Source organism: Ranitomeya variabilis, chromosome 4 (assembly GCF_051348905.1).
Source record: "Ranitomeya variabilis isolate aRanVar5 chromosome 4, aRanVar5.hap1, whole genome shotgun sequence".
NCBI classification, from domain to species: domain Eukaryota; kingdom Metazoa; phylum Chordata; class Amphibia; order Anura; family Dendrobatidae; genus Ranitomeya; species Ranitomeya variabilis.
This window is the reverse complement of record NC_135235.1, coordinates 510,337,110-510,362,431: the sequence shown is the minus strand read 5'-3', so window position 1 is coordinate 510,362,431 and position 25,322 is coordinate 510,337,110. Positions and strand designations below refer to the sequence as shown.

Sequence of the window (25,322 nt, the reverse complement as noted above, 5' to 3'; positions counted from 1 at the left end):
ACAGGGAGGACGCTGCGGTACCATTCGGGATGGGACGTCCCGGATATAAAGTGAAGGACATAGGGAAGAGCACAGCGAAAGCGAAGGATATAAACTGTGTGGAACCTTATGTTGATGCTGCAAAAGACATGGATGTGCTGAGAGAAGAAACCAGTAAAGTTATCTGTTTTAAGTTGAACGTGAACTCTGTCTCTGTTTGTGCAACAATGCCAGCCGCAGAATTTCTGCCGCTCAGATGGGACCCTGACAGTGCAGATGATGTAGGTGAAGGTACCTGAAAAGGGGACATTGTGTGCATGTGGCGGGTGGCCAGGGCACGTGTAAACAGATAGTCTCAGCCACGACTATGGCCCTGGCCCTCCCTCACACTTGCGAAGTACAGCTATCGGATCACCGATAGCTGCTACTGCACAGGCATGGCCGGAGACATTTTCAAAATGATTTTTTTTAGGAACTTCTGCTGACAGGTTCCCTTTAATGAACCTGAAGTCTTCTACTTCAACAAGACTGGGGTAGCGCAAGCGTGAATTGGCCCCTTTCTCTTATTTTATATGTTCCTAACTGTATTCAGGAAAGATTGCATAACAAAATTTAAGGCCATTTTTACCTATTGCCTTTTGTGAAAATGAAAAATATGGGCCGAAAGCATCGTATATCTATCAAAAGTTCACACATTTTGCCATTTTTTATTTTAATTTCAGATGATTTTATAAATTAATACAAATCATAGAGACCTAAATTTACCAATAATAGAATCATTAGACATACTGATAGGGAATTTAGATTCGTAGATTAGTGAGCCCCATCGGGGACAGCGATGATAATGTGTGCAAACTGTAAAGCGCTGCGGAGCATGTTAGCGCTATATAAAAATAAAGATTTGTTTGTTTATTTATTTATTTATAGTTTATTGTGAAAAAAACATTCTTAGAATCACAGTGATATGCTGTGACATTCCAGAGTTATTACTGCATAAATTTACAAGTCAGATTTGAAAAATTTGACCTGTTCAGGAAGGTAAAAACTGGCTTTGGTGGGAAGGAGTTAAACGTACAAAATAAAGAGAAAATGTTTTATTTATCAGTGAGTGCCACTGTGCTTCTACTACCCGAAGAGATTGCTTATGAAACTATGCTGATCAACTGTACTGTTTGCTAAGCATGGCAGATATCTGTGTACGAAGCTTTCGAATGGTTTTCCGGAGTGCCGGTATCATTTCTTGTAGGCTCTGTTTTAGAGACATTGAAAATGTTGTCCCCATAGTGCAATTAGATAGTTACATAGTAAGGTTTGCTAGGGCTCACTTGGTGCACATTAGTGAATAAGCACATGCTGTACCCATGCAGAATATTTCATTAGCATAGACGAAATTTAGCGGCTGGTACGTCTAGTGACTGTAATATATACTGCCCATTGTTAGGGCTCTTTATGTCCTGTAGCTGTAGTAGTTGCATCTTTAGACTGACAAACCTGGAAATTTTAGCAAAAAGAGTCAATGATCTAATGTGTGTATAGGGGCCATTTGACTGTCCCCTGATGCGTGTGTGTGAGAGGAGCAGAATTAGAAATGTAGGATTTCAACATTTTGGATCCTGTCTTACCAGTTACAAAGGACAAGCGTACTTGCTGGCAGATATATTAGGAGAGGCAAATGTTTGCCAAACAAATCTAATGTATACAGCCCCTTAGGTCAGCATCACACTACCGTAGAATACGGGTGCTGTGCGAGGAAACATCGTATAGGACTCGTCCCAGTGTTAATTTATGGGGGAGATCACATCACCGTTTATTTCATATTTCGCATATTCAACGTGAATGTAAAATTGTAGCATGCTGCGATTGTCACCGAGACTCGGCCGAGACACATATAGTAATATCACATTGACAGGTTAGAATAAAAAAGATAGAATAGATATATACACATAGAATACATAGATATATAGATGTCAGTGACACACACATATATATACTGTGTATATATATATATATATATATATATATATATATATATATATATTACATAGATAGATAGATAGAAGAAAAGCTGGTAATTCATCTACTGTGTTCTGTAAAATCACTGCAGGAGCTGACAGGATAGAAGAGATGGATTACATACAGTAAATACAAATGGAATAGGTATATAGATGTCAGTGGCAAATACAATTAGTACAGTGTGTGTGCAAATTACTGGACATGTATTTAATTAATAAAAGATAATTTTTTGAAAAAAAAATGGCGTGGGCTCCTGCGCAATTTTTGTAACCAGCAGAGGGAAAACCGATGGCTGGGGGGCAGATGTTTATAGCCTGGGAAGGGGGTAATACCCATGGAGCTTCCCAGGCTATTAATATCATCTCACAGCTGTATAATTAGCCTTTACTGGCTATTAAAATGGGGTACCCTTAAAAAAATGATGTAGGGTCCCCCTATAATTTATAACTAGTAAAAGCTATGCAGACAGCTGTGGGTTGATTATTAATAGCTTAGGAAGGGGCCATGGATACTGGCCCTCCCAGGCTAAAAACATCAGCTCTCAGTCGCCCCAGAAAAGGTGCATCTCTAAGATGCGCCAATTCTGGCACTTAGCCTCGCTCTTCTGTTGTGAACTCTGTTTTCAGGCTCCCTCTTGTGGTCACAGGTGGTATTGTGTGACTTTTGTTTTGGGCTCCCCCTGGTGGCTTTGTTTGTTATCCTGCGGGTCTGTGGCTGATCAGCTGCCTCGTTATTCACTTGGGAGTTTCCTATTTAGCTCTGTTTCACTTCCACTTGTTGCCGGCTGTCAATGTACTCAGTGCTATTCTGATTACTCCTGATTATCTTCGGTTTTAGTCTCTTCAGGAGAAGCTAAGTTCTGTTTAATTATTTTTTGCTCATCAGTCTGCAATATGACTTCTGTGTATGATGAGTTTAGTCCAGCTTGCTAATATGTGATTTCTTCTGCTGGTTTGCTCTGGGGTACAGAGTTGCTTCCCCCGCACCGTTAGTTGGTGGCGATCTCTGCGTGGATATTTTGAATAGGGTTTTTAATTGACCGCACAGTTCCCTTTCTATTTTCTGCTTTCTAGTGTTAGCGGGCCTCATTTGCTAAATCTAATTTCATCTCTGCGTTTGTGCTTTCCCCTTAACTCACCGTTAATATTTGTGGGGGGCTATTCTATATCTTTGCGGTCATTTCACTGAGGCAAGTGAGGACTTTCGTTCCCTCTAGGAATAGTCAGTTTCTCAGGCTGTGAAGAGACGTCTAGGATTTTCAGGTAACGTTCCACGGCTGCCTATAGTTGTTTGCGGATAGGATCAGGTTGCGGTCAATTCAGTTACCACTTCCCCAGAGTTTGTAGTCGGTTTAGTTACATAGCTAGTCCTACTTGCGATCCTTGCCACTAGGATCATAACACTCTTCCCACTTGTCCTGTAGCGGTGGCAAGTGGAGTGATAGTTGGAGGGGTTGATGTCACCTTTGTTATTATCAGGTGACATCAAGCCCAGAGGTTAGTAATGGAGAGACGTCAATAAGACGCCCCCATTACTAACCCCATAGTCACATTGTAAGAAAACACAGACAGACAGAAAAAAGTCCTTTAATTGAAAGAATGACACAGACTCCATTAATATTCTTAATTAAACCATACTTACGACCTCAACCATTCCCTCGATGTCCTCGTCATCTGCAAAAGAGGTAAAAAAAACAAACAACAGTATTCCTCACATTACCGCAGAGATGCTTTTAAGCCATTTATCCCTAGCTCTGCTGTATCTAGATGGCAGGCTGCATGGATGCATGATGCATCCATACAGCCTGTCATCCAGTCACGATGCTCAGTGTGTCCCTGTGAACTGCTATTCCCTGTCTGAGGGCACCACGAGCGTGAGAAAGTTTTCCTGCTTGCGGTGCCGTCAGACAGGTCCCGGGAGTTCACAGCCAGTTAACTCGGTTCACCTTTCTGACGTCAGTGTAAGCACCATGGGAAAATTTCCCACGGCGCTTGTGCTGATGTCATAAACTGCCTCTACAGTTTGGGCTAGTGGTGTGACGCTGCTGTTGGTCTGAACCGTCAATCAAGCAGGAGTCCACTGCTCCCCTGGCAATTAGAAAGCTGGAAAGCAGGGAAGCAGTTGGCCCCTGCAGAAGAAAATAAGACAGTGCCTTTAATACTGAATGTGAATGTTATCTAACATCCACCACACAGCAATATAAACTAGGTATATCAATCACTTCGTAATGAATTGTAACCGAAGAGTCCACGATGCTAAAAGGAAGTTTTGATAAAATTCCTATTTCCACTGCTGTAGATGTAACAGTTTTCTAAATGCTGAGCTCTGTATAACCCCGCCCACACCACTGATTGGCATCTTTCTGAGTACACTGTGCATAGGCAGACAGCTGCTAATTAGTTGAGGTTGTGGGATTACAAAGATTAGCTGGACTAACTGATACAAGACACCCAGTCTTGCAGTAATAATCTGAAGCTGATAAAACTCTCATTACATTGAAACTAGAACAAGCTGCTGAGCAAGTGACACATCTCTGGAATCAGCGTATCTGCATCTACATTACGCTGTTCTCAGATAAAATAGCAAAAACATGCTGACAGATTCCATATAATCATAACATCAATTTCTCTTTTGCACTCTCTGCTGCATACCTAACTTCAACTGTTTATTATAATAACTGGCTGGGGATTTTACAATCCTCGGTGGATTCTGCAGTAATAGGCTTTTGATTTCTCACGTTGTAAAATCATTATTTTGCTGGAGTAATGCAAGGTTAATGAGGACAAGACACTTCATTAACTTTACAACATAAATAACACATTTCTAAGTGTGAACAAGACAATAATTGACTTCATGGGATGTTATTTTATTTTTGGATCTTGCTGCTTTTGATTGCATATTTCTCATACTCAATAAGGTAGAGTATAATGCATTTTCTGGCACCTCTATAATAAACTGACTGAGGAGGCTGCAGTGTTCTGCAAGTGCATCATTACCTTCATTCTTTTACAAACACAGCTCCATACATTTTCTAGTGGCTTTACGTAGTGCAGCTCACTACTGCTCCTATTCAAGTGAATAGACTAAGCTTCATGACACAATGTACAGAGATGTGCCTGAAAAACAATAATGGGGATCAAGTTTTTGATGAGCCCCATAGCCCTTTCAACCAGTTAAAGAAGCACTCCCATCAAAATTTATATCCTCTCAATGCAAAAACCCTAGTCCTTGCCCCCATCATCTCCCGCCTCGACTACTGTAGCCTCCTGCTCTGTGGCCTCCCCTCGAACACTCTTGCACCCCTCCAATCTATTCTAAACTCTGCTGCCCGACTAATCCACCTGTCCCCCGCTATTCCCCGGCCTCTCCCCTCTGTCAATCCCTTCACTGGCTCCCCATTACCCAGAGACTCCAGTACAAAACCCTAACCATGACATACAAAGCCAACCACAGCCTGTCTCCTCCATACATCTGTGACCTTGTCTCCCGGTACTTTCCTGCACGCAACCTCCGATCTTCACAAGATCTCCTCCTCAACTCCCCTCTTATCTCCTCTTCCCACAATCGCATACAAGATTTCTCCCGCGTATCACCCCTACTCTGGAACCCTCTACCACAACACATCAGACTCTCGCCTACCATCGAAACCTTCAAAAAGAACCTGAAGATCTACCTATTCCAACAAACCTACAACCTGCAGTAACCACCGATCGACCAAATCGCTACATGACAAGCTCTACCCTCACCTACTGTATCCTCACCCATCCCTTGTAGATTGTGAGCCATTGTGGGCAGGGTCCTCTCTCCCCATGTACCAGCCATGACTTGCATTGTGTAAGATTATTGTACTTGTTTTTATTATGTATACCCCTCCTCACATGTAAAGCGTCATGGAATAAATGGTGCTATAATAAAAAATAATAATAATAGTAATAATGTATTGCAGTCATCATATTATATAGTACTGTGTACTTACAATTTTGCCTTTCCACACAGTTCATTCTTCTTTTTTCTATTAAGGCCGGTTTCACATTTGCGGTTGTGTCCGCAGTGTTTCTTCCGCAGGTATCCGCATGAGTTGTGTATTCCTATATTTAACATTAGGGACGCATGCGTCTGCGATCGGCTGCTTTTTGCCGCGTTTGACGACGCATGCGTCGTTTCGTCGTCTGCGGTTTGGCGCGGAAATGCTACATGTAGTAATTTTTAGAGGCGTCAACTTGCCGTCTAGAAACATATGCGGTCGATTGCGTAAGGAATGCACCAAAAAAATGCATTGTTGTCTATGTGAACGCATGCGTTCACAGGCACATGCGTTTGCTTGCGTTCGTGAACGCATGCGTTGCACCAGAGAAAAACATGTCTAGACACTGATAAGCCACCCCCCACATACAAGGTGATAAAGGGAGGGAGTGGACATTTGCAGGTCACTACTCAGCAGACAGCCAAGCAGAGCAGACAAACCATAGCACCTTGGAGCAAATAAGCCTTTGAACAATGTGAGTATATCCTAGCCAATGCCTTTATTTTCTATTTTCTGTCTCTACATGTCCTAATTTCTGCCATTTCTTTCTTTCTGCATGCATCAGAATGTCTTCTTCTTCTGATGAGGAGCAACGTCCTGGGCCTTCTGAAGTAGAACATGTCAGTGAAGTGAGTACTCGCCTCCTCAGATTGGTAAGTATTCACTGTCACATCTACACATATGACAATTTTTGTTTTTCATTTTTTTAGAGCACTTCTACTGCGGCAGAGACTGAGCAGGAGCAGCGGAGTCATGGTCGGAGTGGCAAGGCGGCAGCGTGTACGTATACAAGGCTGACTGTTTACTGTATCCTCACTTTAGTATTCTTGAATCTTCCTTTCTTTACATTCCTATTTCTTTAGATTTTTCTTCTGGAATCCTTTTGTATCTTGACTTTCCTTATTCATGCCATTTCTCAGCCTCTGTTTTCTTTCTTTTTCTTATGTTAATGTATCCAACATTAATGTCTTTATTTAATTTTTAGCTTCCAGAACGGGATGAAGACCTCATAGAAAATGACCTCCTCATCTCCCTGGTCCAGGAGCGAGTCCCATTGTGGGACCCCCGGGTTCCACAGCACACATCACTCGGACAATGTGATGATCCGGCGCCTATGGAATGAGGTGGCCAAAGAGATGTGGGATGGCTGGGACAACGCCCCGACTCGGGTTCGAAATGCATTTGGTAAGTATTGCAATGCAGTGAGAAGCAGCAGAGACCTTGGCCGTGCTCACACAACTGTGTGTGATGAGATAAACTCTTAGGAGTTTCTATCATCACACACAGTTGTGTGAGCACGGCCAAAAGTCCATTGTCTGACCATTATGTTTTGTTTTTTCAACAGTGGCCAGAGTCAAAACACGTTGGTGTTCGATGAAGGACCGCTTCAACAATGACCTGCGTCAAGAGAGCCGTGTTCCCAGTGGTTCAGGAGCAAGGATCAGAAAGTACAAATACCATCGCGTTCTGGCATTTTTAAAACCGGTCCTTGGCCAGAGAACGTAAGTATTTCTTCCGTGTATTAGGTTGTGTTGTATTGCCATAATCTGTATGTTTCTATTTCACAGGAGTTGGCGTCTGGTTAATTTGTGGTATTAATTTTTTTTATCGTTTTTTCACAGCACATGGAGCAGCACTGTTGGCCCAGGTTCTGGAGCGGTCCTTCATCAGACAGCCACGGACCCATCCTAGCCATCCAGCAGCACTGCAGCAAGTAGGCCTTCCACACAAACTGGAGACCAGGAAGCTGGTCCATCAGGTCTTCCCCTTTCCCAGTCCTCTGCCACTGCCCCTTTTTTTTGGGCTCCTCCCGGCAGCGGCAGAGGGCATCGGACAGGTCCCTCATGCCCGAGTTTTTGCATTTGAGCTCGGTTTTTCACGAAGGACTCAAGGCTTTGGGTGACCAAATGGATATTTCCCTTAGCCACATGAATACACGTATCCAGGAGGTCACCAAAAGCCTTGACCAAGTAAAAGCCGACCTCCAGAGGCCAGCACATCATTTTTTTAACCAAATTGAGCAGGGCATGTCGGAACACCTTACTCCTGATCTCCAGCTTAGTGTCATGCAGGCCTGCAATGCTGCTTACGTGAAGGCTATGCAGCAGAGTCGGTATTTTCAGCACACAGTGGCGGCATATCCACCTGTGCCTTCACTGTCACGATTAACCTCAATGCCGACCTCTGCTGCATACCACTGCACGGCCACCTCTATTCCTAGCACTGCTGGACACCAGTACAGCACCACCACCATGCCGAGTGCTGTTGGACAGCCCAAGCCACCACCATGACAACCGCTGCTCCTGATTGGACCTCCTCCACTAACACCACGATGCAGCCGGACCCAGGCATGGCCTTCCGTACTGCCACCACTACGATGCAGCAGGACCCTGGCATGGCCTTCCGTACCGCCACCACCACGATGCAGCAGGACCCTGGCATGGCCTTCTGTACAGCCACCACCACCACGATGCAGCAGGACCCAGGCATGGCCTTCCGTACCACCACCTCCACGATGCAGCAGGACCCTGGCATGGCCTTCCGTACTGCCACCACCACGATGCAGCAGGACCCTGACATGGCCTTCCGCTCTACAAGCATTATGGACTCTGGCATGGCTGCACACTCTACGAGCACTATGGACTCTGGCATGGCTGCACACTCTACGAGCGCTATGGACTCTGACACAGTGCAGCCGGACCCTGACAGGTCACCTACCACGACCATGCCACAACATATGAGCCCATCGAGGCTTACCAGAACCCGGCAATCCCAGAAACAAACAAAAAAAAAACTGTGGACTCTTAGTATTCCTCCCCCTTCACCTCCCAGTGTGTCTGTAATGTCTGGTTTGTCTCACCCTTCCAGTGCGTCTCAAGCCTCTCATGTGTCTAGCCCTATCCCCGAACTACCAGACCCCACAAGTTTCATTGCCCCTTCTCCTGCCACCTCTGCGTCGTCCATGGTTAGCCAGGCCTCACTGCTTCACACCCCCCATTTACATCACTCTACCCCAAGCAGGCGCAGTAAATAAAAATTTTGTGTATAACAAAATAAATAATATTGTTTTTTGCCCCAATTATGTATGGTTTACTTGTGTATTTCGCCGCCGTCAACACACACCGTCCGTCAAACACTTAATTTTTTGGCCATATCATAGCTCCAGTAGTTTTAGCAAATAAAAGACTGCAGCTTTGTGTGTCTTTAGTATAGAGATATGAGGTGGGCCAAAATATTTATACTTGTATTATCTCCATAATTTCTTCCTTCTGCTTAGTCTGTGACTAGTGTTGCAGAGTGAAGAGAAAATAGCGGAAATAAAATGCAGAACTATACTCAACAGGTCAGGTGTCCACAAACTCATTAGTTTTAGGACACCTGATCTGGTGAGTAGAGAACTGCCTTGTATAACCTCTATTTTCTCTTCTGTGTACGTAATCTATTTCACACAAAGTGAAGGGACGTTGTCAGTCATACACTGCATATCTATGCTCACCTGTACATGTGTCAGAAATAGTGAATTCATGAGGCTGTAATCTGTGCATCATGAATTCATTATTTCTGACACCTGACTTGATGAGTATAGATCTGTTTTGTATGACAGTCATTGTCTCTTCAGTCTGTATCCAATGGATACTGCAGAACAGAATCCGGACGCAATGACATCAGCAACCTTTAAAACAACATGGCTGTCGTCACATTAACAGTATGTGGTCAGTATTTTATATCAGTAAGTCAAAACAATGATTGGAACAATTAGAGGAAAATGTTAAGAGGAAAATTATAATAACATATCTAGCACCTCAGCTATTATCACCCACTCCTGGTTTTAGATTAAAAATACTGATATGAAATACAGACCAAATACAGCTAGTGTGAGGACAGCCTTGGTTTGTAGAGGACATAGGAGACACGGTCAAGACACCAAAAAATAAATTTTATTAATGAGAAATATTAGTAACATTTTAAAAAATAACTGGTACAGATAAAATCCAAACAGGACATTTACACAACATTGTCCAGCCATGACACACGCCCAATATCAGAATCAAAAAAGGCAGCAAATTGGTTCCGCATGTGGCCAACTTCAGCTGTTGACCGCAGCGGGTGATGTTGGTAATCGGGCAGTGGGTGTGCAACTGCTTCATCCAGTTCAATGTTGGGCCGCTCCTTAGCCATTATGTAATTGTGCAGAACCACACAGGCTTTGACCACCTCGTCGACTGTCTCCATTTTTAGAATAATGGCTGATGCAAGAATGCGCCATTTTGAGACCAGAATCCCAAAGGTACACTCTACTGTTCTTCGTGCCCTGGTCAGTCTGTAGTTAAAAATCCTTTTAGTGTGGTTCAAGTCACGACTGGAATAGGGCTTCAGTAGGTTTTCACACATCTGAAAGGCCTCATCACCAACCATAACAAATGGCATTGGTGGGCCTTGAGTGTTGGGGAGTGGTCGTGGCCGTGGAAAATTAAAATTTTTGCCATACACACGGCGGCCCATATCAGTGTTCTTAAAAGTCTGGGAATCGTTGCCACGGCCAAAAGCTCCAATGTCCACGGCAATGAAGCGACAGTCCGCATCGACTATTGCCATGAGCACAACAGAAAAATATTTTTTGTAATTGAAGTACTCCAATCCTGTTCTGGCTGGTTTGATAATGTGGATGTGCTTTCCATCCACCGCTCCCAAACAGTTGAGGAAATCACAGACACTCCAGAATTTTTCCGCAATTTCAATCCACATGTCCAAGGTGGGTAGGGGAATAAACTCATCCCGGAGTACATTCCACAAAGCCCGGCAGGTGTCCGCAACAATTCTGGACAGGGTGGAAATTCCAAGCTGGTATTAAAAGTGGAGGGATGATAAACTCTCTCCGGTTGCCAGAAATCTGGAAGAAAAAAAACAAAAAAACAATTACTATCAATTCTATTTATGGTGTTGTTATGCTAAAGACATAAAGGAAAATATAAAAAAAAAACATGTCAGAACACCCAAAATTAGCACTGCCATTGGTTTAGATTTTTATGTACCTTAATGTAACCAGCAGACGTTCCTCTGGTGGAATCGCTCTACGGAGCTGGGTGTCCTGTCTCCATATGGCTCCTTGGACACGAGCAAGCAAATCCCAGAATGAGTCTTGCGACATCCTTGTATATTCCGGGAATTTGTCCGGGTTGTCATTAAGCTCGCTATCCAGCGTGTGATAGGCTCCACGGCTCTGACGTAATTCAATAATGGGGTGTCTCTAAAAACGCCTACGACGTCTCCTTCTCCATCTTTCGTGATTTCTGTCTTGCTCCCAAGCAAACGCACAGGAAAGAAACAGCTTGGTGCTTAAATCCAGGTTTAAATAAAAGCTCTCCATGCGAAGATCCATCATGACACAGGATACAGTAGCACACTGTTAAGATTTCAGCAGCCCTAGGGTCTATATATAGAGATCCCATAATACACGCCCTTTGTAGTCCCATTGGCGGTGTCTGGTTATCTAGATTTTTCTCCTGTAAAATTTGTCACCATGTGCACCAAAAACGCAAACGCAGGAAAAAACGCATAGAAAAGCATGCAAACGCTGCGTTTTTTTAACCGCATGCGTCTAAAAAACGCCGCGTTTGGACGTGTTTCTATGCGTTTTTTCCTGCACTTGCGCATGCGGATTAAACGCTGCGGATTCTAACGCAAATGTGAAACTAGCCTACTCTTGCACCCCTCCAATCTATTCTAAACTCTGCAGCCCGACTAATCCACCTGTCCCCCGCTATTCCCCGGCTTCTCCCCTCTGTCAATCCCTTCACTGGCTCCCCATTACCCAGAGACTCCAGTACAAAACCCTAACCATGACATACAAAGCCAACCACAGCCTGTCTCCTCCATACATCTGTGACCTTGTCTCCCGGTACTTTACTGCACGCAACCTCCGATCTTCACAAGATCTCCTTCTCTACTCCCCTCTTATCTCCTCTTCCCACAATCGCATACAAGATTTCTCTCGCGCATCACCCCTACTCTGGAACTCTCTACCACAACACATCAGACTCTCGCCTACCATCGAAACCTTCAAAAAGAACCTGAATACCTACCTCTTCCAACAAGCCTACAACCTGCAGTAACCACCGATCGACCAAATCGCTACACGACCAGCTCTATCCTCACCTACTGTATCCTCACCCATCCCTTGTAGATTGTGAGCCCTCGTGGGCAGGGTCCTCTCTCCTCCTGTACTAGTCGTGACTTGTATTGCGTAAGATTATTGTACTTGTTTTTATTATGTATACCCCTCCTCACATGTAAAGCGCCATGGAATAAATGGTGCTATAATAAAAAATAATAATAATAGTAATAATGTATTGCAGTCATCATATTATATAGTACTGTGTACTTACAATTTTGCCTTTCCACACAGTTCATTCTTCTCTTTTCTATTAAGTCTGTGACATGATTAACCCCTTCACCCCCCTAAACCTATTTTCACCTTCATGACCAGGCCAAATTTTTACAATTCTGACCAGTTTCACTTTATGTGGTAATAACTGTGGAACGCTTCAACAAATCCCACCCATTCTGAGATTTATTTTTTTTGTGATATATTGTACTTCATGATAGTGGTAACATTTCTTCAGTATGATTTACAATTATTTCGGAAATTTGGCAAAAATGTTGAAAATCTAGCAATTTTCAATTTTTTTACCTTAAATCAGAGAGATTTGTTACACAAAATAGTTAATAAATAACATTTCCCACATGATGAAACCTCTGTAAAATCGCCACCCAAAATTGCATCGAGAAGTGTTCTTCAAAATGAATAGTGCATTCAGAGAGAACTATACATATACTGTATGAATTGTAAATTCAGCCAATGAGGTGCTGCCATGCTTACAAGGGTTTCTATTAGAAGAGCATGCTAGGAAGTCTAAAAAGAAGGCATACAGTGCTAGTGGTGGACTAAATGTGATTATCCTGCTGACAATTTCCCTTTAAATGCAATCTGTCAGCAGGATTTCACACCACCAACTATTTATATGCTCATTTTGCTCTTTCAAGACAAGTCCAGAAATACCCTTAGATGGCCAGTCTGCTCTTCTGTTACTGAGAAATCAGCATTTGAATTGAGATGCATATGAGGCTGAAGAACTATTTGTAGATCCGAAGCCTCTGTCACTCCAGCTCTACTGCCCGCCCAGTGCCGCCTCCTCCTGCGTGACTGATGATTTCTTAGTCTGAAGTTACACAACATAAAAGTAGTCAGGCAAGCAATAGGAGGCAGCACAGGGAAGGGCCTAGAGCTGGAGTGACAGAGGTTTCAGATCTGCAATCTGTAATCTGTAATTACCAAAACAGAATAGAAACACATTTAAAAATTGGCTCCGCTGCTGGTAAGACATGTCTTGCTGCAATATTCTTAGAAGGTTCTTTATTGTCCACTACGCATTTCAATGCCGTACTGGCATCTTTATCAAGTGTAAAAAAAGCCAAACAGTTTTTATCCTGTTTTAGTCATTCCCATCTGAAGATCTTTTCCCCAGCCACAAGGCAATGGCAGCTGGCTATGTAAACCTTTATAGCGGTTGTGTCTTCATAAACAAGGTGAGCAAACCGATTATTTTTACTGTCTCCTATATTAGGATTTTGCCCTATTATGCACTTCTCCCTTCACAGTCAGTCACTGTTTACTCAATTTCTCAGTAATGGAAGAATGGACTTGCCATGTAAAGGTATTGCTGGACTTGTCTTTGAAAGAGCTACATGCACATATAATTTGCATTAGTGAAATTGAATATTAACAAAAGTTAAATGATACTTGTTGTAAATGAGGATTCACTACTGGATTGCTGAGGGACTGAAAGATGAACCCACATCCAAGAGGGAAGATGCAGGCTGAGGCACATAAGAGTTCACCCCAAAAAATACATTATCATTGTTGAGTGGTTTGGGTGGTTTTGTGGCACAATGACACACTAGGGCATATGTACATGCTTTGTTCCCCCATTGAAAATGTTTTATATATTGGATATACAATTAAGCAACTAGTGACCGAGTATCAAAGCATCTATATACTAGAAAGGTAAGTACAGTTGTGTTAAAAAGTGTTTGCCCCCTTGCTGATTTCCTATTCATTTGCATGTTTGTCACACTTAAATACTTCAGATCACCAAACAAATTTAAATATTAGACAAAGATAACACAAAATGCATTTTAAATGAAGGTCTTTGTTATTAACCCATTATCTTCCAATGTCCTTTTTTTGGGACGCCTAATCTTTAGCTTCTAGCAACTAAGATTTTATAATTTTTATAATTAGGTCCAATTTTTTGTGTTGTGTTTCTAAAATGAATGTTTTCAAAATAGGAAATCATGTCATTGTCATTTTTAATTGAATTTTGGGATGCCCTTTTCTGAAAAATCCGTACTTGTAAAAATTTTAATTTGGCAAGTAATGGGTTAAGGGAAAAATAAATCCAAACCTACAGAGCCCTGTGTGAAAAAGTGATTGCCCCCTAAACCTAATTATTGGTTGGGCCACACTTAGCAGCAACAACTGCAATCAAGCATTTGTGATAACTGGCAATGAGTTTTTACAACGCTGTGGAGGAATTTTGGCCCACTCATCTTTGCAGAATTGTTGTAATTCAGCCATATTGGAGGGTTTCCGAGCATAAACTGCCTTTTTAAGGTCATGCCACAGCATCTCTATCGGAATAAGGTCAGGACTTTGACTAGGCCACTCCAAAGTCTTAATTTTGCTTTTCTTAAGCCATTCAGAGTTGGACGTGCTATTGTGCTTTGGATCATTGTCCTGCTGCATAACCCAAGTACGCTTAAGCTTGAGGTCATGAACAGATGGCCGGACATTCTCCTTCAGGATTTTTTGGTAGACTGCAGAATTCATGGTTCCATTTATCTCAGAAATTCTTCCAGGTCCTTAAACAGCAAAACAGCCCCAGACCATCACACTACCACCACCACATTTTACTATTGGTATGATGTTCCTTTTCTGAAATGCCGTGTTACTTACACCAGATGTAATTGGACATATACCTTCCAAAAAGTTCAACTTTTGACTCCTTATTCCACAGAGTATTCTACTAAAAGTCTTGGGGATCATCAACATGTTTTTTGGAAAAACTGAGCTGAGCCTTTATGTTGTTATTGCTCAGCAGTGGTTTTCGTCTTGGAACTCTGCCATGCAGGCCATTTTTGCCCAGTTTCTTTCTTATGGTGGAGTCATGAACATGAACATTGACCTTAACTGAGCCAAGTAAGGCCTGCAGTTCTTTGGATGCTGTTGTGGGGTCTTTTGTGACCTCTTGGATGAGTCGTGAGTGCTTTCTTGGGGTAATTTTGGTCTGCCTGCCAGTCCGGGGAAGGTTCACCACTGTTGCATGTTTTTGCTATTTTTGGATAATGGCTTTCACTGTGGTTTGTTGGAGTGCCAAAGCTTTAGAAATGGCTAAATAACCTTTTCCAGACTGACAGATATCAAATATTTTGTTTCTCATTTGTTACAAAATTTCTTTGGATTGCGGCATTATGTCTAGCTTTTGAGGATCTTTTGATCCGCTTCACTTTGTCAGGCCGATCCTATTTAAGTGATTTCTTGATTGAGAACAGGTGTGGCAGCAATCAGGCCTGGGTGTGGCTAGGGAATTTGAACTCAGCTTTCCAAAGATGTGATAAGCGACAGTTAATTTATGTTTTAGGGGGGGGCAATCCATTTTTCACTCAGGGCCCTGTAGGCTTGGATTTTTTTTCCCTTAATAATAAAGACCATCATTTAAAAAACATGCATTTTCTGTTTACTTGTGTTATCTTTGTCTTATATTTAAATCTGGTGACCTGAAACATTTAAGTGCGACAAACATGCAAAAGAATAGGGAATCAGGAAGGGGGCAAACACTTTTTCACACAACTGTATGTGCCAAAATTATTACAAGAAATGAATAACAGCAATTGATTTGGTAACCTCATAGTTAATATGGTTTTCTGGGATCTTCCATGGCTGTTAACCATGGGCTGTTGTTGGCATTGCGGCTTAACCACTTTTGCTTTAAATAGAACTTGTCATGTAAAATTATGCTATTAACCTGCAGATGTGGGGTTAATCTGCAGGTTTATCGTGTTGTGACACTGTGGGGCACCCGCACTGAGAGACCCGCTGCCAGGAGGAAAAAACTTTATTCCTCTCATCAGGATCGCTCTTTCAGTCATAGAGGCGACGTCAGCAACGCTGCAGTCACCGCTCTATGCATATGTAAGGGGCTTTAAGGACTGGTACTTGCCCCTACCCCATTAAGAACTGACCCAGTTCTCATTGTAGAATATGGATGCTATATATATGATTATAATTGTTGTTATGTACCTTTTTGCTGCTATGTTACCAGATTTACTAAGCCATTTTGTGTGCTGCTTACAATGTATACTACTTTATTATAGGGAAAGTGCAGTACCTCAGTTGGGACACTAGATGGGGCACCATAATGTACACAGTTATCTATAGGAGGAGCTAGCTGTGGGTAAGACAGGAACATTTCCTGATTCTAGTTCAGTGAAGACAGGGAGGTAGTACAGCTCAGATAGGCCAGGGAGCCTCAGGCGTCCTGAAGGGCTTAAGAGCCCAGGACAGTGCAGCAGCACTGCAATGTTTGATGGAAAGGGCCCAGTCATCCAGTGCCAGTGGGTCAGAGTGTTACAGCTTAGGAATTGCAGCAGAATAAAGACACAGGTAGCTACAAAATGTGGCAGCTTTCTACGTGGGCAGAAGCCCTTCACCTAAGAGTAGTCATGCTGAACAGGGAGGACGCTGCAGTACCGAACGGGTTGGTACGTCCCGGGGAAACCCTGGGAGGAATAAGTGAAGACACAGGGAAAGGAAAGGATGCGAATTATCTCATACTCTGTGTTGATGCAGTAACTAATTTGGATGTGCTGCATTTGGAAACAAGTAAAGTTCCTCGTTTAAAGTTTGAAAAGGACTCTGTCTCTTTGTGCTTTTCAACATCAGCAGCCGAACTTCAGCAGCCCCGATGGGACCCTGATGGTGCAGAGAGTGCAACAGAAGGTATGCAAAAAAAGGGACATTGTTTATATGTGTCGGGAGGCCAGGGCACGTGTACCCAGATATACTCAGCCACGACTACGGCCCTGGCTCTGCCCCTCACACATAGAGAGTGGCAGCTCTTACTGCGACCCCTGCACTGACTGACAGTCTCTGGCACCACTGCCATGACTAAAAGAGTGAGCCTGCCAGGAGTACTAAAGTACATTTCCTGCTGGCAGCGGGGCTCTCAGTGTGGGCGCTACATGGTGTCAGAACACTATGAACCTGCGGATTAACCCAATATCTGCAGGTTAATAGCATTATGTTACATGACAGGTTCCCTTTAAAGGCAATGGGATACAGTAACATATAGCCCATGGGCAAAAATCGTGATGTTTCTGAATAAAATCTAGACCCATTATTCTAATAATAAAGTCATTCCTTACTAATTCTTCAACTAAACTGTTCCTCTTTAATTGTTTAATCTGTTTAATGATAAGGGACCATTAGTATCGCTTTTCTTTATGACATTCAGCCATAATTACCTCAGATGGGATACAGACACAAGCAATATGGGCACGCCCTGTGAAACCCAATTTCCATTGTAGACTTTGCCATAGAAGGTTATTGACTTGGAGGTTTGCATTATGTTTGTAGTCTTTATGTAGAAGGATGACAGACTTTGTATGTTCCACAAAGTGGGGCATCGTGGGGCAGAATTGGGTTTATTACATGTTCCTTGTACTATAATAAAATTTAGCCAATGAAAAATACAATATTGCAATAATTTCCACCCCCATGCAAAATTATCTGATAATGTTCACCCTGACCAAACCAATCTGCCACATTACTGCCTTGCAGCTGTTGCAGATTTCCATTACTGCTTACACTGCACATATTACATTATATTGTAGGCAGCTGTCATAATGCACAAACATTCGCTTTCCTGGTTTCCTAATCTAATTAACTCATTTTCTGCCAGACAGTCTGTGTCTCAATTCACTGTAAAACCTACTAGCTGAAAATGGACAGTAACCAATATGTCAGAAGAATTGTCATAATTAGTCCTTAGAATAAATATTTCTAATGTAGCCACATTGTCTATTTAGTTGCCTAGATCTAGGAGCATAAGATACATGTAGTGAGAAGGAGGCTATGCAAATTATGATTGTTATGAAAGTATCTACAGTAGATAGAACTGATATTCTTTATAATCATATATTATACATTATCTTCTAGTATACCCCAATAGTAGCTTACATTATATCCTATAGTCTAAGACATTATATATTTTCTGTTTCCTGCAGGGTTGGAACTAACAGTGTAGCAGTTTCAGCAGATGATTAGGACCACCCTAAGGAGCTCCAGAGGACACTGAAAGTGGGGTCTAAAACATGTGCTAGGACTATAATTACATAATAATGGAAAGTGTGAATTGCTACGTGCTTAGGACTTTTAAAAGTGTCCCATCACCCCTGAAATTAAAAGAAACTGTCAGTAGGATCAACCCTCCTAAGCCGTCTATATGGGCATGTAGGCAACAGTTAGTTGAATAAAATGATACCTTGATATCTGTGATCCGATGTCTTATTCCAGAGAAATCCATGTTTTTCTTCCATATAAATGAGCTTTTCCAGGCTATGGGGTGGACAGTGATCTGCCTGAGAATCTGCCTCCAGAGCTTATTTTAAACAAAAGGACGAGTTACCAGTGTGAGACATGTAACTAACACAGGACAATAGAACTGAGCTTTGTCTTCTTACAAACACATTTTTTGCAGCTCTTGAGCTCTGCTGTATTGCAACACTATTGCAAACCAGTCTGCCTGTGAAATGGAGGCTGAAGCTGAGAAGAACCTGCAGATGTGTCAGGTATAATCACACACAGCTCTGCAGTGAGATAAGGAGAACATTACACATTAATCACACTCTTAACATCTACTTTTATTTAAAATAAGCTTTGGAGACAGATTACCATGTAGATCTACAGTATTTCCAGCCCATAGCCCAGAACAATTCATTTACATAGAAGAAAAATGTGGATTTCTCGGGAATAAGATATTGGACCATCAATATCAATGTATCATTTTATTCAGCTTCCTTTGACCTGCGTGCCTGTAGGAGGGTTGATGCTACTGACAGTTTCCCTTTAAATATGACTATACATTACATACCTAACACTCGCTTTTGCTGCCACTTATTCCTTACGTAAGATTGCTGGACTGTTCTTCTACAAAATGACCACTGCAGAGCCATGGGGAACTCAGTGGAAAGTCTAAAGTGCATCTCTTCCACAGGATGGACAGAACATCGTCATCATTGGCAATGGTCCATTCCCCACAAATGGAAATGCAAAGGAGATGTGGTACAGATTTTCCGTATAGCGCTCCATGCATGAGAGTAACTATTGCCATAGCAGACATATCAGCTGTTATGGAACCCAGAAATTGAGTAGGCCCACCGAGGTGCAAAAAATGGTAATAACCTTGTCGCATGTCCTAGGATAGAAAGCCAAACCAGAAAAGACTTTGCTGACAACTGTTTCAGGGACTTTGCCTTTCGTCAGTGTGAGTAGCAACTTGACGGCTGCTTTCCTAAGTTAGTAGTAGCTTATGCCTCCGCTATCTATGTTGCTGGCCTATCCCAGGCATCTTGAATGGGCAGCAGGCAACACGAATAGCATAAACATCCTACCCTACCGCAGAAGTGCGATGCAGCTGTCACTTTTCAATATTATTTCTCAAAGGTTTCAGTAGTTTGTATTGATTCAGTGTAGGTACCTTTGCTTGAGTGCCATCTCTTCAATCCATATTACTGCACATTATCAACTAGGGTGGGGCTCAAAGCTGCTAGACCCGACTGATGTGAGGACTGGGGCATGACTGACTGATACATCAAAGCATTCATTCATGACAAAAGCCATTTAAAGGCAGAAACACTGCAGCCAATGATATCTATTCTCTATGTATCTATCCAATATCTATCTGTCTACCTACCTGTCTACCTATGTATCTATCTATCTATATGTCTATCTATCTATCTATCTATCTATCCCATATCTATCTATCTATCTATCTATCTATCTATCTATCTATCTATCTATCTATCCCATATCTATCTATCTATCTATCTATCTATCTATCTATCTATCTATCTATCTATCTATCTCTGTGGGGTGTACACATAGCATGCACTGTTATACATAAATATGTCAAAGAAAGTGTTTGCAAATGTACACCTACCAGCTCTCACCCTTGACACGTGGCACTGGTAGTGGTAGCTGTCCCATTTTTTCTTCAGGATATTATTTTGTCTGTGATTGGCACATATTAGAGGAAAAGCCAAATAATCTACAGTGTTCATCCTTTTTCAATCACAGGTAAGAAGTGAGCAGCTGATTCGTCCGGTAGCATCACATAACTATTCTTGGAGGGGTTACTATGGCAACCTGTATAGTGACATCAATGATGAGGACCATCGCTGGCAGGAAAAATTGCACAGTACAGTACATGTAATGGGGTACCAGGGTCTGTGCAGAAAAGAAAAATTACATCAACTATAGGCTATAGAAAGCAACGAACGACATGTGCAGAAAGTGGAAGGACAATCAATTAGTATTCTAAATTGTATCAGAAACGTCCAATGTCATAACTGCATAGTGTACCAGCCCCTGACATACTATAATATAATGTCATAATGGCTCTTTTGTAGAAAGAGCCTTAAAGAAGTGTGAGCAGACACTGCTGTTTTATCATAGCTTGTGCCCTTTAAAGGTATTGTCCACTACCAGTCAGCCTATTATTAATAATACAAAGGTGCTGCAAAAATGTAAACAAAATCCATCTTAATTCTCAGGCCGGCACTGCCTCCTGCCTGTGTCCCCGCCAGTCTCCTGATGTGAATAATGGCATATGACCGCTGCAGACAATCGTCAGTCACTGATCAGCTACAGCCTTCCCTACGCCATCGGAGTGGAGGAACAGTTTCTCTCGTACAGGATCTGATCTGCAGTACTGCACTGTTCAGCTCCATGCAATGATTACATCCGGCTGCAGGTGGTACTAAGAAGAGCTGATTAGTGGGGTACCAGATTTCGGACCTGCACCAATTCTGACCTGAATTCAACAGATTTAATCTCTTCACCACCTTGCAATTTTCCACTTTCATTTCTTGCTCCCCTTTTTCCTCACAGTCATAACTTTTTTTATTTTTCCATCAATATGGCCATGTGAGGGCTTGTTTTTTGTTGTACTTTTGAACTACTCCATTGGTTTTACCATATCGTGTACTGCAAAACAGGAAAAAGTTCCAAGTGCGGTGAAATTGCAAAAAAGTGCAATCCTACAATTGTTTTTTGGTTTTTTTATTTACCATGTTCACTAAATACTAAAACTGACTTGCCATTATGATTCTCCAGGTCATTACAAGTTTGTAGATACCAAACATGTACAGGTTCTTTTTTATTTAAGTGGTGAAAAAAAAGCTGAAATTTGTAAGAAAAAAAAATATTGCCACAGTGTCTCCATTTTACGGTATCTGGGGCTGGATGAGGGGCTTATTTTTTGCTCGCCAAGCTGAAGTTTTTATTGATACCATTTTGGGGTAGATACAATTTTTGATCGCCCGTTATTGCATTTTATTGCAACATTGCGGCTGTGTTTCTATTATTTTCTCATTGCGTCATTTACAGATTAATTAACTTATATTTTGATGGATCGGACATTTATGAAAGCAGCGATAGCAAATATGTATATTTTTTATTGTTTTATTTTAGATGGGTTAAAAGCAGGGGCGATTTGAACTTTAATGTTTTTTTTAATTTTTTTTAACCTTTTTTTACTGGCTTCAATAGTCTCCTTAAGAGACTTGAAGCTGTGATCATCCGATCGCCTGTGTGGCATAAATTAAGAAAATCGGCCAAGGACTGGCGCTCATAGGAGATTTACAATGACAAGCATGGGGGTCTTCTGCAGACCCCCGGCTGTGATGACAACCCATCGGCGCCCCACGATCACGTGATGGGTGCTGATGGGCGGGGGTAGTGATGTGCTTCTGCCTGGCACGTGTTAAATGCTCCAGTCAGAAATTGACCATAGAATTAACATTAACAGTTGCATATTGATTTTCGGATCCACCCGTGGCTGTGAGATGCACATGACTGTTAATCAGATCAGCTTTCATGTGCAGGGAAAGATGTGGGCTCCGGAGCAGGGAGAGGACCTTAGACGTACCTATATGTCCAAGGTCGTGAAGGGGTTAATGGCATATTTGAGGTGGTTAAATTCTGTTCAAGAGACCACAAGCATTCAGTAAACGGTGGTCCATACACAAACGGTGAATGTTCGATGCGTAAATGCAGGCTAAGGGCTCATTCCCACTTGCGATGAAATCAAACGAATGCAATCCGATAAAAAATCGGATTGCATTCGGACCAATGTTATTGTATGATTGTGTCTTAATCTGCATTTTTCTTTTCCAGCTCGTATCAGATCATGATCGGACTGGAAAAAATTTGCAGCATGCTGCGATTGTAATCAGAATTCGGATCGCATCCCGTAATAGAAGTCACTGGGTGTGAGAAAAAAAATCACACTGATAGGTTACAAGAATAGAATAGATAGAATAGATATATACACATTGAATACATATATACTGTATATACAGTATATGTATTCTATATGTATATATCTATTCTATTGTAACCTGTCATTGTGATTTTACTGCACCCGCATATGAATTGCCGGCTTTTCTTTTTTCTTTCTATCTATCTATCTATCTATCTATCTATCTATCTATCTATCTATCTATCTATCTATCTATCTATCTATCTATCTATGTTTTGAAGAATATTTCCTTTGAAAAGGATGTATAAATGACTAAGAGAATTTATGTAAATGCTCATGTTAAAATCGCATTGCAGTACAATAGCAATCGCACTGCATTCGGATAGAAATCGGATGCTACTGTAGATGTGAAAAATTTGATTGTACTTGCATAAAAAAAACGCATGATACTCGCATAACATTTGCATTACACTCGTCCGATTCTCCTGCATCAAAATGGGACCGATTTTAAAATTGCTAGTGTCTCCAGCCTAAAGCCTCATTCAGACGTCCATAATTTTAATCATATGTAAAAACACAGACTTCTGTTTTGGATCTGATTTTTATCAATGTTAGGTCCGTGTGTTAGTTTTTACCTTCAGTGCATATATATATATATATATATATATTGCAAATGAGTCGCCCGCCAGGGCCTTGGGGTATTCGGTACCAAGCCCGGTACTTAAAGGGGATGTCACGGTGGCTGCGACTCGGTCCGTGGCCCTGGGCACCCAAATAATGGGAAAGGTCTTTTAAGGGATTAATAAAGTTTGTGTTCGTGGCGCCACCTCTGGTATTCGGTCAGTGGGGACCGACGCTGTTAATGGGGTCCTCTGTGGTGATGTTATGGCAGCTAAGATGGTATAACTTCCCACAGGTGAAGTAGGTCCCCAGGGCTCCCGATGTGTAGAGGAGGATGGTGAGAGGTGCAGTAAAGAATGGAGGACACAGGCCTGCACTCTATTTAACTGGTTTACTGGAGACTTCAGGCAATTGCAGTCCAGGGCACCAGATCACAGGTACAGGTAAGGTCCGTCCGGCTTGGAAGCAAATTCAGAGTCCCCTTTACCAGGTGGAGTTAGAAGCCTTCCTATTAGCGCGGTGATGTTGATGTTGTCCCTTACTGTGAATGGTTTTTGGCAAGGTCCTCACAGTTCACTCGTCCTCCATGAAGGTTAGGATACAAACCCGTATGACAGGTGACTCGAGCTTTTTTTATAGGGTCTCTATCACGACCCGGGCTCTATGTGCCACTGTGCCTCCTGGGTATTAGGGAGAACAGGTTACTTGTAGTCCAGCTGTCTTGCCAGCTTCTGCGGTGCCTCCTATTGTAGTCCAGCTGTCCTGTTGGTTTCTGCTATGCCTCCTAGAGTCTCACACAACCTTGGTCTTCCGGCTACAGGGATCTGCGTTCAGCCAGGGCGGTAGCCCAAATGCTGCTGTGCTCCCGTTGTGTCACTCTCCTGCTCTTTGCTCTCCTGCACGCTCACTAAACACTGTTCTTCCTTCGGTATATCACTATCCAGGAGCTGCAGCACCTATGGCTGCATGGCCCCTCACACTGCTCTGTGCCTCAGACTGGTCCAGTCTGCTGTCTGGCACTCACTCTCTGAGGGTATGTGTGCACGTCAGGATTTCTTGCAGAAATTTTCCTGACAAAAACCGGACATTTCTGCCAGAAATCCGCACGCGCTTTTTTCGCGGTTTTTCATGCGTTTTGATGCGTTTTTGATGCATTTTTGACGCGTTTTTGTGCGTTTTTTGTGTGTTTTTTTCCAAATGCATAGAATTGCAGGAAAAACATGGAAAATCTGCAAAATTAATGAACATGCTGCTTTTTTTACCGCGATGCGTTTTTTTCGCAGAAAAAAATGCACCATGTGCACAAAACATGCAGAATGCTTTCTAAATGATAGGATGCATAATGTATGCATTTTTAATGAGTTTTTATAGCGTTTTTATAGCGAAAAAAACGCGAAAAAACCTGAACTTGTGCACATAGCCTGAAACTGACTGTCTTTCCCTCCAGACCAGAATATATATACTGTATATGTATATAGGGAAGTTTCCCTTAATCCGGGTTCAGAGCTCCCCCTTCTGGTCTGGAGTGTGAACATGTGTGCTTTGTGGTTACCTGATGAAAGAGATCTTCCTTCGCTTCCAAGCGTGACACCACTCTCCCTGTGAGGAAAGCAATGCCACTGTGACAACCAGGAGCGTGGGGTGTCACACAAATCTCTTTTCATTGCACACATATTATACACTGATGCCAGTCATGTGTGTCACGGACCCTAAACCTGTGTGGGTAATTTTGATGTCACAACAATTTTTGAGGACCACTCGGTCTGTAAAAACCATGGACATTTGATAAACCACATTGACTATAATGGGTATCTGTTCTATCCGTAAAAAAACCTAGATACAAGGTGTATATCACTCACGGATGTCTGAATGAGCCCTTACATTGGGACATTTTGCAGTGCTACTGAGTTTAACCATCTAGGCAATACAAGACTGCAGACAACTCAGTGTATTCATTTGGACTGCAGCTGTAGCTTAGTGGTTAAAACCAGTAAGTAGCGCTACAAAATCTCAGTGTATTCCAGGCTTCCATCATTTTGTCTCATTAATAATTTATTTGTCATTGTTTTGTTGGTGTAAATTAT

The 25,322-nt window shown here is 42.2% G+C and overlaps 1 protein-coding gene across 3 annotated transcripts in view; it reads right to left on the bottom strand.

Moving 5' to 3' along the window:
* CFAP97D1 (CFAP97 domain containing 1) overlaps positions 1–20,553 on the bottom strand; it is a 148,993-nt gene extending 128,440 nt beyond the window's left edge. The window contains exon 1 of one of the 3 annotated variants that reach the window (XM_077252089.1): positions 20,296–20,553. In XM_077252089.1, the coding sequence (XP_077108204.1) occupies positions 20,296–20,416 (121 nt within the window). In that variant the 5' untranslated portion in view covers positions 20,417–20,553. The remainder of the gene's footprint in view (positions 1–20,295) is intronic. The other 2 variants (XM_077252090.1, XM_077252091.1) reach the window with 2 other exon arrangements.
* Positions 20,554–25,322: the final 4,769 nt, after the last annotated feature.